General features: G+C 45.3%; 2 protein-coding genes and 2 pseudogenes across 3 annotated transcripts in view; 2 read left to right on the forward strand and 2 right to left on the reverse strand.

Moving 5' to 3' along the window:
- The window catches only part of ZNF19 (zinc finger protein 19), a 107,262-nt gene that overhangs the window by 72,737 nt on the left and 17,548 nt on the right, over positions 1–16,977 (reverse strand). The gene's annotated exons all lie outside the window — the stretch shown is intronic.
- The window catches only part of LOC141277241 (large ribosomal subunit protein eL31-like), a 49,419-nt pseudogene that overhangs the window by 24,216 nt on the left and 8,226 nt on the right, over positions 1–16,977 (reverse strand).
- CHST4 (carbohydrate sulfotransferase 4) lies at positions 6,980–9,135 on the forward strand. The gene has a single exon (XM_019935549.3). The coding sequence runs from the start codon at positions 6,992–6,994 to the stop codon at positions 8,165–8,167; it is 1,176 nt and encodes a 391-aa protein (XP_019791108.1). The 5' UTR covers positions 6,980–6,991; the 3' UTR covers positions 8,168–9,135.
- LOC117309112 (probable protein BRICK1 pseudogene) lies at positions 11,035–11,240 on the forward strand (annotated as a pseudogene).

Consider the following 16,977-nt stretch of genomic DNA (forward strand, 5'->3'; position numbering starts at 1 on the left):
AATAATTGCCTGTGCCTGGCAAATTCCAGTTTTGCTATTTGGAACTTACTGGAAAAAAATTTCCCTGGAAAAAACCAGAGAAGCTCTAAGTTTAATTTAATTGAATAAAAAAATTCACCTAAACTGAGTCACTTTGCTATAGAGCAGAGATTGGCACAACACTGTAAATCAACTACACTTCAATTAAATATATATATATATTTAAATTCACCTATCGAGACTTCTCTGGTGGCGCAGTGGTTAAAAATCCACCTGCCAATGCAGGGGACACAGGTTCGATCCCTGGTCTAGGAAGATCCCACGTGCCATGGAGCAACTAATCCCACGCACCTAGAGCCTGTGTTCCACAAGAGAAGCCACCGCAATGAGAAGACCGCATACCACAACGAAGAGTAGCCGCCGCTCACCACATCTAGAGAAAGCCCACGCGCAGCAACAAAGACCCAACACAGCCAAAAATAAGTAAATAAAAATAAAAATTCACCTATTGTTTTACACTCACAACAATCATGTAAAGTAGCTCAGAGTAGTTGTGTGATTTGCCCGAGTACACACAGCTAGTAAGAAGATATAATTTTTCATGATAACTTGTTTCTTTTTTTCTTGAGGGGGAAATTTCTTTTCCCGTACCCCAACTAAACGCCAATACATATGTGTCCTCCCATAAAACGAGTTATTACATCTACGTAATAGCTCTAGTTACTACCTCCTGCAAGAAGGGTGAAGATGTTGAATAAGACACAGAGGCCAAAAAAAATGTTTTCTCCCTAAATCCAGTGAAGTGAGCAGGAAGGTGGAATCCAGAAATCGCTTCCAGGTTTTCTCCTCTTTTTGCAGCAGAGATAAGAGCAAGGTTTCACACTGTGTCCATTTTGGCTGTCATTGTCCTGCGATTTCCCTATCAACCTCATCTACTTCTGGGGTCCATTTTCTTTTTCCACTTTGCCCTAAGGTAGTCAACCTATTCAGCTGCCTTCAAGGGATCTACATTCCAGGATCGCCTCCCAGTGGTGGGAGAGAATGCTTCCTCCTTTGCTTCTCCGGGCCCCGCCCACTCCAGCAGAGTCTCCCCACCCCTTGAGTATCTCAGGGTTAAAGCTGCTAATATCAAGTCTCTCTGGGAGCGATGCTTTCTTAACCCTGTCTTGGAAGGTGGGTAATTTTTTGCCAGAGAAAGAAGGCAGTGGAATTTGCTCTGAGTAGGGATGGTTATGCAAGATGCAAGGAGGAGGAATCTGAGAGGAGAGTTGGTGAGTCAGAGGACAAAAGCTGCACAACTTGGCTAGCAGTGAGCCTTTAGAGCAGTGGGGAAGCCTAAGCCATTAACAAGGTAAGGAGAGAATTTTCTCTACACCTCCAAAGCAGGGCCATTATTCCCAGGTTCTTGGGGCGGAGTATCAGATAACCTGGGGCAACTAAGCTGGGAATTTTCTGGGCGATGGCGGAGGGGAGGTGTTGGTGGGGGGTTGAATCAGAATCACCAGGATAATCTTCCCCAAAAAGCACAAGCTGCCTGCCAGCAGCTCCCCTCTCCCCACCCAGCTCTATCCCTAAAAGAGTTAAGAAAGAGCCTAGAATGTGAGTAGGGCTATTCCGATGTATATTTTTGTAGCTAGTCCCCCTGACGTGTTTTACTCATTCAGATGCTGGCTTTGGATCTCTGTACTTCTTGCAGCTTCTCCTCTGCTCAGGTGTTGGGGAGTAGGGACGGGAGGTGCTGGGAGCTACAGATTTTCTCTAGCTCAGGTAAGATTTAGTGTGATAACTGAATTCTCAGACCTGGGACCCAAAAGATCCGGGTCTGATCAGACGGGGCTATTTCTATCGTTGAGTCAATTAATTAAAGTTCACTTATTCTGAAACACAGAGGTGTGGCTCATCACTGTTCTATATATTTAATTGGACTGTTGTCATTACGGTGGCTGAAAGGGCTTTCAAAGTTGTGGAGCCCTGTTCAGATGTAAAATAAGATTAAATTTGAGACCAGTGAGTCAGCCAAGGTAGAAGAGACTTCTATCTTGTAAGGCTGTGGATAAGTCTGGAACTTCTAATTGGAAGTTAAATACTTTTATATGTGCAAAATAAAAAAAAAAATCTTGTCCTGCTTTCCTTACCCAGGTCAGTGAGGGCACCTCAAATAGTAAAAAAAAAAACGCTACAAATGTTTGTTCATTCAGTCATTCATTCAATAGATGTTTCTTGAGCCCCTACTAGACGCCAGGCACTGTCGTTGTTACTAGAGACACAGAAATTGCAAAGCCCTTCAGTCTAGTTAGAGCTTGTTATTGTACGGATACCCTTTGCCCAGGTGCTTATCTCACAGGTTTCCAGGTTCTGCAGCTATATGTGTGGATGCAGGTCTCCCCGATCCAGCTCTCCTCTCTCTCTGTGCAAATGTCTTCTGCCATCTCTAGTTTCTGGTTTGGGGGGCATAATCTCACTGGGAAATATAAATTAGAAATTTGTCAGCGGCTGGAATCTAGGGCTCTTAAATTGATGTATGTTTGGTTTTTTCCTCAGAATTCATCATTTTGTTTCTAATAGGCTACACGATATGGACTTGAGGGTCCTCTATAATTCAGCCCTCTGTAATCAGGCTGCTGGGTGAGTCACCCATCCTGGTGCCTTATAGTCCCTGTGCCTGAAGTAGGTGCTACATCATTACCACCCTTTCGTGATGTTTTTCAAGGCAGCAGTGGATGAGGGGGAGAGCTGAGGGGGAGAAATGAGAGACAGAAGAGAGAGGCCACTTACTATCAAGACCAGGCTAGCACATTCAGGATTAGATAACAGGGAGGGCAGGTTCAAGCATGCAATCAAATAGCCAAAAAAGAACACTCAGGAAGGTGGACTAGGGACTCTGAGATGGAAGTCACATCACAGACCGCTCATAAATGCTTCCTGACCCCAAGGACTACAGAGGAGGTTAATATAGGACAGCTGGGGAGAGATGATGGTTAGAATAGAGGAAACTGCCATGAAAAGCCTTGAGTTTCCTTGTCTTCCCGGAGCCACCTCTACCACTGATTCCAGGGACTGCAGGGATAAGCTTTCCCTGAGACACACCCTAAAGTGTCCCCTGACTGTTCTCATCAGCCCCATCATGGGTTGCTTAGATCCAGGTTGCGTCTAGATCCCAGTGACAAGAGATGGGACTCACTTTACAAAAGCATACTTTCCTTCTGGCCGGGGAAATTGCTCATGGAAAGAAAAAGCAGAGAAAGCAGTCGGAGGGTTTCCTTGGGAATTCCTGAGAACCGTGGTCTATTAAAGCCTGAGGACAACTGGGGATGAGTTCAAAGGCCAGGCTCCAGCTCTGGGAGAGAATGGGCATGACACCAGGTGCTATTGGCAGGCAAGGAGGGCTCAGAGCATGCTAGCCCTCTCAAACACTGAACTGGCCCAAAGCCAGATAGGGGGAGGGAGGATGTACTTTTGAAAGGTCTACGTTGCTAGTCCCTAGGAAATGTTAGCTTTTTCCTGACCCGATTATAGGCCCTGCATATAAAATTCTATCCTTATAATTATACACAGGTCAAGTTCTTTCCTCTCTCTTTTGCTCCATTATTTCCTATCTTTGTTCCAAACTTTTCCTCATACTCATAACTGCCTTTGGGAGAAGATCTCTTGCTAGTCATTTCCTCAATACTTGGGGGGCTGGGGGGTGGGTATTCTTGAGCCATTGTCAAAAATGGCTTAGTTTCTAATCATTTCCTCTTGGGCTCAAGTTTAAAAGAATAGGAACATATCTTAGCCGGCCCCATTCTAACCTTCAGGGTCAAGACAAGGATTCCCATTTATCGACATTTTCCTGGCATACAGCAAAGTGGGTTTTTTTTGGCACGTAGGAGAGATGATCCTCACTGGATCTTCTGGCACATGTGGAGGAAATGCATTGTTGTAATGAATGAAAGAAAGGGGTTTCTGGGCCATTGCCACTCAAGGTTTGGTTGAGGTCATTACACACTTCCTAGAAGGTTCAGGGGACTTCCAAGGGAAGTCCATGGGCTGGCAAAGCATGTTCTACCTCTTCAGGAAGCAAGCTATAAACTCCAAGAGTCACATCTGTGACTGCCCGATTCCTCCTCTAAAATTTACTCTCTAGAATCTCTGGACTTCTAGACACACAGAATGGTTTATGACCAATATGAAGGCTGTCTGGACAACAGATCCCAAAGGTACACATACCTGTACTCTTTGATTCAGCAATCCCACTTCTGGGGAGTAAGCTTACATACTTATATAATGATGTATGAACATAAAGGTCATTATTGAAATTTTTGAAATGGCAAAAGACTGGAAACAACCCAAAAGCTCATCAGTGTGGACACTGGTTAAATAAACTGTGGTACATCTATACAATAAAATTCTACACAGTGGTAAAAAGGAATGAGGAAACGCCTTATGTACTCCCATGGAAAGCTCTCCAAGGCACATTGTTAAGTTAACAAAGCAAGTTGCAGCACAGTGTGGATAACTTGCAACTTCTTGTGTTATCAAAAGGGGAAAAATTAAGAATACATAGACATTTGAATTTTCTTGTGTACGCATAAAGCAACTGAAAGGACACATTAAAAAATGAACCCAGGGGCTTCCCTGGTGGCGCAGTGGTTGAGAGTCCGCCTGCTGATGCAGGGGACACGGGTTCGTGCCCCGGTCCGGGAAGATCCCACATGCCGCGGAGCGGCTGGGCCCGTGAGCCATGGCCGCTGAGCCTGCGCATCCAGAGCCTGTGCTGCGCAACGGGAGAGGCCACAGCAGTGAGAGACCCGCGTACCGCTAAAAAAAAAAGAACCCAGTTGCTATTTGGGGGCAAGTTGGGAAATGGGCAGATGGAGGACAGGTGTTGGAAGTATATATTTCACTGTATAGTGATGATAAAACACCAGCTCATAGATAAATACTAGCTGTCAGTAAATAGAGAAGAGATTATTGATTCAGCAGCTGGTAAAATTCTTAGGTGTTCTTTCCCCTAGAAAAATTCTATGACCCTTCTAAAAAGTATGTCATACAAATAGCTCTAGAAATTTTCCAATTTATGACTATAGGTCTCCTCCAGAGACATAACTGTTGTCATAGGATTTCCCCTCACCTAATATTCAATATGTAAAAGACCTGGAGTGTGACAGGCTAGGCTACAGGCTGGGAAGCACTGTCCTTATTCCCTTCCTGCATGTGGAATCTTAGGAAGCCTTCTTTTAAATTCTGAGTCTGATTTAATGTCCATGATAATGATACTCTTAAAAACAATTTGAACCATGTGACTATTAGCTATTCAAAACTTTAAAAAAATTGGTGATGAGACCTATCACCAGGAGAATAGCATATCCTAAACCCAGCTGCAATTACTGTCTAGAAACAGATTTTCTCTTCTTTATTAAAGCTTGAAGGAAGAATTTCTTGAGTATAGAGTGATATGCAAATTAGCACCTTGCTACTGTTAACATTTTACACTATGTGAAATATCTATTATATTTCTCAATAGTTATTTATGTCAGGAAGTCACCCAGATTGATCCAGAGTCATCTCAACCCATAGTTAAGAGCTCCCCTGGAATAATATTCTAGCATGGCACTGGGAACAGTGGTCTTTTCACACAAAGCCCTGGTGTGAAGGGAGTAAGTTCAGCGTTGCCACCAGTCTGTTTAAGCCTTAGTGTAAATTACAAAGTGAAATTCCTTTCTCTAGATATTTAACATCTAAGAACTGGAAAACCATCCTAATGTACTTATCCTACTGAACCAAGATACTTAACTGTCACCTACCAGACATTTTGTTAAATAATAAATATCTTAAATTCTTGATGAAGTGGCATTCCCTAGGGTTGGGCAGTATACAACATGCCCAACTGTACTGAGCAACCCTGAGTAAGTTGTGTCAAGTGGTCAAACATTACCCCAAGAAGCAGCACAGTGGCTAACAGGCCACAGCATCACTATTGCAGCTCTTAGGTTGGCTTGCCACAGTTTCATACAGTTGGCTGCTAATGCAACAACGATTCAACCCAAATCGATTCAGATAGTTTATTACATACACAGACACGAGGACAGCATTGGGTCAGCTCCTCATGTCCCTAGTCCCACAGGATGAGACCAAATCAGAGGGGATCAGATGATAGGTGCCACGGGCACTTTGCCACTGAGGAGACAACTCCAAACCAAAGCCAAGCAGTTTTATACTCTGCAGCCATATCCTTCAGGGTATTGAAAGTCCTGTGCTTAATTGAGATGAAGGAGGGTAGTGAGAAATGGCCTTGGCACTATCCCTCACGATGGGGGTGGGTGGCCGGGCCTCAAGGCAGCTCCTCAGAAGTCAGCTTATCTCCTGTAGTTTCTGAAGGAATCATGGGGCATTCAACCAAAACTTGGGTCAGACTGTGGTTAAGCTTTGCCTACATGGCCTGTGTGAAGACATGTGTGTCACCAGGGTGAACCTGTTTTCCCTATATTCATGAAATATGGCTGAGTTCACACATTTTTGTAGCTCCATGGACAAGAAGGACCAGGAGGGAGGAAGTAAAGAGACTAAAAAGAAAGAGCTTAAAAAGAAATAGTACTTATTGGGCTTCCCTGGTGGCGCAGTGGTTGAGAGTCTGCCTGCCGATGCAGGGGACGCGGGTTCGTGCCCCGGTCCGGGAAGATCCCACATGCTGCGGAGCGGCTGGGCCCGTGAGCCATGGCCGCTGGGCCTGCGCGTCCGGAGCCTGTGCTCCACAACGGGAGAGGCCACAACAGTGAGAGACCCGCGTACCAGAAAAAAAAAAAAAAGAGAAAGAAATAGTGCTTATTGACACACTAACTGCAAGGGACAGGAATTAATTTCGAGAAGGATTTGTGCAATTCATTGCAAGAAGGCTCCAGCATTCTACATTGTCCCTTGGTGCGGGTCAGGGAGAAAGTAGCTTTGGCTAGAAATGGGATGGAAGCCAGATACCAAAACATTAGTCTAACATAGCCCCTCTGCTTGTTCCTTGAAGGTCTTCTACTTCAGCATGACACTGCCCCCAAAAATGAAGCTACTACTGTTCCTGGCTTCCCAGATGGCTGTCTTTGTTCTATTCATCCTTCTGTACTCCCACAACTTCAACTCCCTGCAGATGAAGGAAGAACCCAAGCCTGCGTACATGCATGTGCTCATCCTGTCTTCGTGGCGCTCTGGCTCTTCTTTCGTAGGGCAGCTTTTTGGGCAGCACCCAGACGTCTTCTACCTGATGGAGCCTGCCTGGCACGTCTGGATGACCTTCACACAAAGTACTCCCCAGAGGTTGCACATGGCAGTGCGGGATCTCATACGGGCCGTCTTTCTGTGTGACATGAGCGTCTTTGATGCCTACATGAAACCTGGTCCCCGAAAACAGTCCAGCCTCTTCCAGTGGGAAGGCAGCCGGGCCTTGTGTTCTCCACCTGCCTGCAACATCTTCCCGCGAGATAAGATCATACCCCAGGCTCACTGTAAGCTTCTGTGCAATCAAGAGCCCTTTGAGGTGGTGGAGAAGGCCTGCCGCACCTACAGCCACGTGGTGCTCAAGGAGGTCCGTTTCTTCAAACTGCAGGTGCTCTACCCGCTGCTGAGAGACCCTTCCCTCAATCTGCACATTGTGCATCTGGTCCGGGACCCCCGGGCGGTGTTCCGTTCCCGAGAACACACCACGGAGGAACTCATGATTGACACCCACATTGTGATGGGGCAGCATCTGCAGAAACTCAAAAAGGAGGATCAACCCTACTACGCAATGCAAGTCATCTGCCAAAGCCAGCTGGAGATCTACAAGGCTGTGCAGTCCTTGCCCAAAGCCCTGAGGCAGCGCTACTTGCTCGTGCGCTATGAGGACTTGGTCCGGGACCCCCTGGCCCAGACTGCCCGAATGTATGAATATGCAGGGTTGAAATTCTTGCCCCAGCTCCAGACCTGGGTGCACAACATCACTCGAGGCAAGGGCATGGGTGAGCATGCCTTCCACACAAATGCCAGGAATGCCCTCAATGTCTCTCAGGCCTGGCGCTGGTCCTTGCCTTATGAAAAGGTTTCTCGGCTTCAGAAAGTCTGCAGGAATACCATGAATTTGCTGGGCTACCACCTTGTCACATCTCAGCAAGAGCAGAAAAACCTGTCGCTGAATCTTCTGTCTACCTGGAGCCCCGCTGAGCAAGTCTACCAAGAGGGCTGAGGGGGCTCTGTCTCCACCTGGCACCCGCTTCAGCCACGTTAACTGATGGCAGCTTCTGAGCCTCGACCGTGTGTGTCAGCGTACGCGTGAGCATGAGCTGTGCCCAAACATGTTCAAGTCGAGAAATCTTTGCGTCTCTGCTCATATCTAGAGAAGAGACCTAGGACCGTTATGTGAGGGGCACGATCCAGCAACAAAGCAGAAATAATGTCTTTATTCTCTTCTTGGCCTTCTTACCTATGTATACCTCAGAGACTTTGTGGTCTGGGCCCTATGTGGCACCATGCAGTATCACTGGAGTAAATCCATAAACTCTTCTGTCCACATCTTGCCCGGCGGGAAAGGAGAGAGACAGGAAAAACCAGGGAAATAGGTCTCCCACCAAACAGTCCATCAGCACATTCAACAGGGATGTGAACTCTGAGCCCTCAGAGAATGGGCAACAGGGTTGGATGCTTACCTGTGAGCTTGGCCATCACAGCTATCCATTACCACAAATATGGAACAAAATCTCTGCACAACAGAGGAAGCTTTTTTTTTTTTTTTTTGCGGTATGCGGGCCCTCTCACTGTGTGGCCTCTCCCATTGCGGAGCACAGGCTCCGGACGCGCAGGATCAGCGGCCATGGCTCATGGGTCCAGCCACTCTGCGGCATGTGGGATCTTCCCAGACTGGGGCATGAACCCGCGTCCCCTGCATCGGCAGGCGGACCCTCAACCACTGCGCCACCAGGGAAGCCCCCAGAGGAAGCTTTTAAGTTCACGGGATGGCTGGGCCCAATTTGGACATCTGTTCCCCTCAGTGTTTTCCTATTTTAACCTGTGAAGCTGCCATCTTTTAACACTAAAATTCCAAAATAAGGTTCTGTTTGGAGTGTACCTTTTTATGCTTTCTAATTACTTAGTAGTAAATGCTCATTCTTATGGGATCCTAACTAAGAGCCTAAACATCTTTACAGATTTTTTTGACTGGAATATTTTACTTTTTAATTTTTAAAACGTTTTATTGAAATATAGTTGATTCACAATGTTGTGTTGGTTTCAGGTGTATTGCAAAGTGATCCAGTTATACATATATATATATATAAATATATATATTCTCATCTTTTATTATTATCTATCACCCACACATAGAAAAACATGTTAAGACAGTGTTTGGTTCAGATGATGGACTAAGGTCTAAACTGATCAATACTGATCGATACACTGTCCTCTTAAGAATTTGTAGAAAGTAGACAGCTAGCAGCTAAGCCCTTTCTTGTGTGCAGCATAAGCTATAGTAATACCAGGTGGATCACTCTAGGTTCTGGAGTTCTTTTAATCTCATACCTCAGCCAGAGGACCTCAGTTATAATACGATTGGTGCTCTTCAGCTCTTCCTGGTCACCTCCCCTAACAAGAAAAGTTGTTTCCCCCAATCTTTGCAGGATTCCCCAGATCTAGTTTGTGTATCAGAATCATCTGCTAAAGATGTGTTTTGCCATGCCCTACCTCAGCTCTGCTGGAAATGGAATCTCCCAGGAGAGGCTGGGATTCTGTATGTTTATCAGTTGACTCTGTGTAACTCTTCCACAGCCAGCCTGACGATGGTACACCCTGCCCTGGGCAACAGCACTCTCTGCCTTCTTGTTCCAAGACAGGTGACTTTTCAGCACATGCCAAGTATCTAAGCGCTTCCTCCTCACACAGGTGCTGTCCTCAGGTTGGAAGGAATAGGAAGGTCTCTGTATGTCTGGAACTGCGTGAACCTCTGGGTCCTGACTTTCGAAACATTTCACTTTATTCAATTCTGAGATACCATTATTTCATCTTTCCTTTTGTCCCCACGCCCACTTTTGACATGGTCCTCGCTTCACAAAGCTCCCTTGGCGGCAGATGGGAATTCTCCCGCTCCATTCCGCCGAGCAGCTCTTGGGCTGCACCACCACCTGAGACGCTTGAGGAGGCACCTTTGCCAGCTGGGTCTTTGACGTTAATTTATATGGGCTTTAAAGGAGTGAATTTATCCTAATACCTAAACCCAAGCCACTCTAGACCCTCCTCGAGAGCCTAGAATCTCCCAGGTAAATGCTTCTTGCCTCTCCAAACCTTCCAAAACTATGAAAATTTCCCCAACGTTGAAAATAAGGCCAGGGCAGTAGGTGAGGGTGCAAACAGAGTGAAGAGGGCCAGTGAGGGGGAGAGACAGTGATAGACTCGACCATCTCTGATTTCCCCTCTGACATTTCAGCCTCTACCTGAATTGTCTTAAAGTCAGCAACTTCCTTAGGAACCATCTCTGTGGGATGCTGGAGTACAGAGCTGCTTGCTTTTCCATCTCCAAATGAGTTACCCGTCCCAAGACAAGGAAAGAGACTAGCCACATGGAGATCTCAGGATCTTATTTAAGATCTACTTTAAAACAGCTTTAAATTTCCTATATTCCAAGTCCTAAGTCAGATGAGGTCCAGACAGCTAGTAGCCATCCTCTTGAAAGACAGCCTATACACTACCCTATATAGGAGCCACTGGCAGCTGTTTAGATTTAAATAAGTTAGAATTAAAATAAAATTCAGTTCTTCAGTTGCACTAGCCATCTTTCAAGTACTCAATAGCAACGTGTGGCTAGTGGCTACTGTACCAGACAGCACAGATATAAATCATTTCCATCACTGCAAAAGTTCTATTGGACAGTTCTGGTCTAAGTTAATTTCTATTTGTTTGTAGCATCTTATCCTTAACCTCAAATTGCACCCTGCCCAAAAATGTTTAGCGAATATATAACAATACTATAATGGCACTTTTATATAACATAAAACTGTGCAGTATAAAATCATGCTACATAACCTCTAAAACTCTGACCTAGTCGCGCTTCCTTAGGCAGCAGCCATGGTGGGACAAGAGGATCCAGTGCAGCACGAGGTTCACCAGGACGGGGCGAGCTGGGAGTACATTGAGGTCATCACCAGCAGCAGCAAGAAAATCGCAGACTTTCTCCACTCGTTTGATATCGCAGACTTTCTCCACTCAAGACTCGCAACACTAAACGAGAAACTGACAGCTCTTGAACAGAGAATAGAGTACACTGAATGAAGCGAGGGTGACAAGCGGTGAGACTCTCACCTATAATTGTGCCATGCTGCTGCTAGGAAGTTGCTTTTGCAGAACAAAAAGGCCTCGTGGGAAAGGCCCCAGCAGTCTTCAGTTCCTTCCTCTCTCCTTAAAGAACAACAGGGCTTATTCTTGTTTTTCTTTATTTCAAAACTGTGACCTTTGTGCTCTGCCATGTACACCCAGCAGTGTGATGTGGCGCGTGGGAAGGAGTCCAGGGGAACTCCCAGAAACAACAGTAGGCACTTTACCTCTTCAGTAACACTTTGTACAACTACTTGTCAACACATTTGAGGCGCTAAGAGCCAAAAGCCTGAGACTCTGTCCAGGTCCTCCCCACCTTTCTCTCTCTCTCTCTCTCAGCCTTTCCTTACAGCTCTCATTGCCTCTGCATTGCTTCTATAAATAGTCTGTCTCCTCCCCAACTTTGGCCAGGGGTGGGAAGCATTCCTGGCTGAGGAGCCCTGGTGAGGTGGCTGCCAGAGAATGTTGTTGCTAACCCATCAGTTTCTTGTCCTTTTGGGAAGGTCAAGGCCAGGCCTCCACTTGGCTTGAAAAGGGACATTTTCAGAGTTTTCTTTCTGTCACTTGAGGGGTCTTAACCTTTCATATTTCCCTAATAAACTCCTCAACTTTAAAATAAATAGATAAATAAATAAAACTCTGACCCAGTGCTGAGCGAGACTTAGAGAGCAATGGAACATCTCCTATTGAAGCGCTCAGGCGGCTGGCACCAGAGTTCAGGGATGCGAGTGGCAGTACACTCAGTTATGAAACATGGGGAATTCGGGGAGCTGAGAACCCATGATGGGTATAGAGGACTGTGCTCTGCAAAACAGCCTTTCCACTTTGGAGGTATCTGTTCCAGCCCCCAACCCCCAAATAGGAAGGCATTTGTTTGCCTCCCAAGCCTATTGAGCTGCATGAGATCTAAGGATGAGTTTGAACATAGATGAGGGATGAATTTGATCTAAATTTCTCAGGGCTAGTAATTAGGTTTGGGGAATGAGCTCTTTCATGTCTAGAGAAAACATAATGGCCTGAAATGCCTAATTGGGGGCTTCCCCAGTGGCGCAGTGGCTGGGAATCTGCCTGCCAATGCAGGCGACATGGGTTCTAGCCCTGGTCCGGGAAGATCCCACATGCCACAGAGCAACTAAGCCCGTGCGCCACAACGACTGAGCACATGCTCTAGAGCCCGCGAGCCACCACTACTGAGCCTGTGTGCCACAACTACTGAAGCCCACGTGCCTAGAGCCCGTGCTCTGCAACAAGAGAAGCCACCATGATGAGAAGCCTGCGCACCGCAATGAAGAGTAGCCCCTGCTCGCCACAACTAGAGAAAGCCCGTGCACAGCAATGAAGACCCAACGCAGCCAAAAATAAATAAATTTCAAAAGAATGTGGGCTCTAGAACTGGGTTGCCTGGGTGACTTTGCTATCACCAGTTGGGTGACCTCAGCAAGTCCCTTAACATCTCATGTCCCAGTTCCCTTACCTGTAGGGTGGGTAGAATAATAGTCGTACCAACTCCTTGGAGTTGCCAGGAGAACTAATGAGTTAATACACGGAACATGCTTAGAAAGCATCTGCTGCTCACTATTGTTAGCTGTGAATATCTTGGTAACAACACTGGTCTCGGCTCTCAAGGACTGTCTTCCATAATTTCTGGTAACATCCTTATTAAGGTGATGTTTAACAGCAGATCACAAACCCTTTATGGCATTTCTGATCATAATGATACCATTAGGAGACTGATAATTTTCTGATATTCTAGTTTCTCAATATCTGTAGTTCTCAACCAGAGGTGACTTTGCCCCCCAGTGGACATTTGGCAACGCCTAGAGACATTTTTGGTTGTCACACTTTGGGAGGGGGGTGTTTCTGGAATCTACTGGGGAGGGGCCTAGAGTGCTGCTAAACCTACAATGTACAGGAAAGCCCTCCCTTAACTAAGATATGATTAGTATACAAAGGACAAAGAGCTAATGATTCAAATAAATTTCTCTTCCATCTTCATCCAATTACATTCAATCTCACTCAAATGAGATTGAAAGCGTCTTGACTGGGGAGATGTCATAACCTGGGCTCTTTTGATACCCACTCAAGTCAACTGAAAGGGAGAAGTGGAGGAGACATTACACCAATACAGCACCATGGAAGTCTGATGAGAGGAAGTGAGTGCAGCCAGGCTTCCCGGTCACTCACTGGGCAATCTATGCCTTAACCGGTCTTTGCTTGCATCCACCCTAATTCAGTCAGCTGTAGCTTGAAGAGAAGAGTTTAAAGGGGCAAAACATGGTCATTTAGGGCCTTGGGGAAGATGGGCAGACAAATGAAGCCATGAGCAGACACTGTGCTAGACAAATGAGTTGTCTAACATGTCGGAGAACAGAAGAATCACTGACAAACGTCAAAAAGTTCCATGGGCACCACAGAGTTTACATCACAGTTCCTCAACCTTTTTTTTATTATCACCCCCTCACCCTCAACAAGCTTTTTTAGACATTTTTTCCCTAATTGCACCTCTGCCATGAAATGTTAATACCGTAAATACACTGCATGTCTGTTTTTGTATGGTGGCCCTTTGGAGGGTCACAAACCACCATAATATCTACTCTTTTTTTTTTTGGCCTCCCCAAAACTGCTTTTCACCCCCTTGGTAATTTTCACCTCCATTGGGAATGCATGCTTTAGACTACCGTCCCTAGTATTTTTTAAACTCCTTTCCCACCCAGCTCCTATCTTTCTTTTCCTCAACATGTCTTTTCATTTGTCATCTCCCCAAATTATGTTCCTTGCTCTCACCAATGATAGCTGTACCCTGCTCATCAATAATTGAATGTGATTATGTAAAATAACGCATATAAGTGTAATCTGTAAACTGTAAAGACCGTGAAAACACTGGTTATTATTAGTAGTAAAATAATAATACAAGTAATTCTTGACTGCTGTCCTCCCCGCCAGCCCTAATTCTAACCATTTGGCATGGTCCAGCTTTCCTTGCCAATTTTCACACTGGCTTCTTATGATCCTGGATGAAAAATAAGGAAGCTAGTTTATGCTTTGTTTGTTTTTTAAATTTATGACAAGAGTTGGTAACAAATGGAATAGGAACGTAAAATAGGTTCATAAAGAATGAGGTACGTTTCAGAAAAAGTTAGCCATTGCTCTACCCTAAATCAATGTGGACGTAAATGACTAACTGCCTATAATTTAAACATGCTGAATGAAAAGAAATAAAGGCTCCTATTATTTTATGTAGTGGTAAGGTGAATGATTATCTGATCCATCATGAACCAAACTATGAGACCTTAGCAGATGCAACACACACACACACACACACACACACACACAGGCCATTCTAGATGCAAATAAGCTTTAAAAAGTTGACTACACTAAATTTAACTGGGTTTTCAAATGTGAGACCCTCAGAACTTCAAATATGTTTATGTGTATATTAAGAAGGGATTAGAGTATATAGCAGTTCTCTCAAACTTCTTTGACCAAGGATGTTTTCATCCTGTTAACATCTGTCAGTAGAATGTTTAGAGAAAGAGCAGTTGGAGAAATGCTGAATTATCTTCAGCACTCATAACCCTGGATGTTCCCTGCACTCTGCCTTCTCCTTGCCTTCTCCCAAGCCCAAGCAGGCGAATTCTGAATGGAGAAAATCACATGAGGGCAGCTTAGTTCACAGGCAGTTATAATCACCCCCATCAATTTATGATCACTTCAACACTCACCTGCAACCCTTTCCCCCTCTCCACAAGGACTTTCAGGTTTAGAAAGCCTTTCAAGATCCGTCCCTTGCATCCTTCTCTAATAACTCCCTCTTAGACTCCACTTCCCCCATCTCAAATGTGAAGTTCTACCAATGTACCATGTCTGGATCTTAGATCATGCTGCTTCTCCCACCTGGAATACTCTGTTCTGTCCCACCTTCAACTTCTCTGGCTCATTTTTTTGATTCCCTCAGTTCTCAACTAAAACATACCCTCTGGAAGTTTTTCCTGGCTTGATCCTTAAGCCTCTGTTGAATGCCACTTTTTTTTTTTTTTTTTGCGTTACGCGGGCCTCTCACTGCTGTGGCCTCTCCCGTTGTGGAGCTACAGGCTCCGGACGCGCAGGCTCAGCGGCCATGGCTCACGGGCCCAGCCGCTCCGCGGCATGTGGGATCTTCCCGGACCGGGGCACGAACCCGCGTCCCCTGCATCGGCAGGCGGACTCTCAACCACTGCGCCACCAGGGAAGCCCTTGAATGCCACTTTTACATGCTTTCTATTATAGTATTTATCACACTGTAATAAAACTGCCCAATTTAAGCAGCTGCATAGCACAGGGAGATCAGCTCGGTGCCTTGTGACCACCTAGAGAGGTGGGATAGGGAGGGTGGGAGGGAGGGAGACGCAAGAAGGAAGAGATATGGGAACATATGTATAACTGATTCACTTTGTTATAAAGCAGAAATTAACACACCATTGTAAAGCAATTATACTCCAATAAAGATGTTAAAAAAAAAACTGCCCAATTTATGTGTTCTTTGAGCTCTTTGAGAGCAGAGTCTTATCTTACTCACCGTGGTATAACCAATGCCTAGCACAGTTCCTAGCATCTAGTAGGCACACAATAAATATTTGTTTAATAAACGAAAGCTTGATCTCAGCCTCATTTTATGTAAAGGGATCAGTCTTTATGTAATACTTTTTAAAAGGCCAATCACAGAAACACAGTGACATATTTAAAGATTCAGATAAGAAATAACCAACATTTAAGAGTTTCCTGTCTGAGTGAAATAAGGGAAGTTGAATCTTAAAGCCAACAGCTCTGAAGTGCTAGGTCAAGTGGGGTGGCAGGTGGGAGGGTGGATAAAGCAGAGATTCAAAAATTAAGTTGAATTGTATTTCTAATAGTGATACAAGGGCTTCCCTGGTGGCGCAGTGGTTGAGAGTCCGCCTGCCGATGCAGGGGACACAGGTTCGTGCCCCAGTCAGGGAAGATCCCACATGCCGCGGAGCGGCTGGGCCCGTGAGCCATGGCCGCTGAGCCTGCGCGTCCGGAGCCTGTGCTCCGCAATGGGAGAGGCCACAACAGTGAGAGGCCCGCGTACCGCAAAAAATATATATATATATGTATAGTGATACATATTATCATAGCAAGAGAAGCTGCAAATTATGCTGGTTGTCTAAAGAGCTGCATGTGTTCACAAGGTGTATGAACTAACCAATTGCCTTCTGGATGCAATTGGCAAATATTTGCTTAGTGATTGCCTTGCAACTGTTTCTTAGCCAAATCTCCAAGCAGAAAATTTATGGCTTGTTTTTTTTATTGCCTCTCCACCCTCATAATGGCAAAATTTTATTTAATGAATGTCTTGGGGGAATAGAGTCACCTTTGATTCTTTCTTTTCTTTCACTTTCCACAATCCTGTCCATCAGCAAGTCCTGTTAGCTTGACTTCCAAAATGTACCCTGAATCAGACCATCTCCACTCAACATCTGCACTGCTACAATGTTCATCCAAACCAACTTCAAATCTCACCTGAACTGCTGCCAGAACCTCCTAACAGGCCTCTTCTTGCCCTGCTCTCATAGTTCACCTCCCATTTACTAACCAGAATGACCTATCTAAAGGGTAAATTAGATGCCAATTCTCCACCTAAAGTCCTCCAGTAAATTATAGCCCAGGTGACTGTAAAAAGGAGAATGGATAAATAAGTTG

The sequence above is a fragment of the Tursiops truncatus genome, chromosome 19 (assembly GCF_011762595.2).
Source record: "Tursiops truncatus isolate mTurTru1 chromosome 19, mTurTru1.mat.Y, whole genome shotgun sequence".
Classification (NCBI taxonomy): domain Eukaryota; kingdom Metazoa; phylum Chordata; class Mammalia; order Artiodactyla; family Delphinidae; genus Tursiops; species Tursiops truncatus.

Excerpts from the sequence above, each read along its gene's own strand:
- CHST4 (XM_019935549.3), top strand. The coding sequence starts at position 6,992 with ATGACACTGCCCCCAAAAATGAAGCTACTACTGTTCCTGGCTTCCCAG.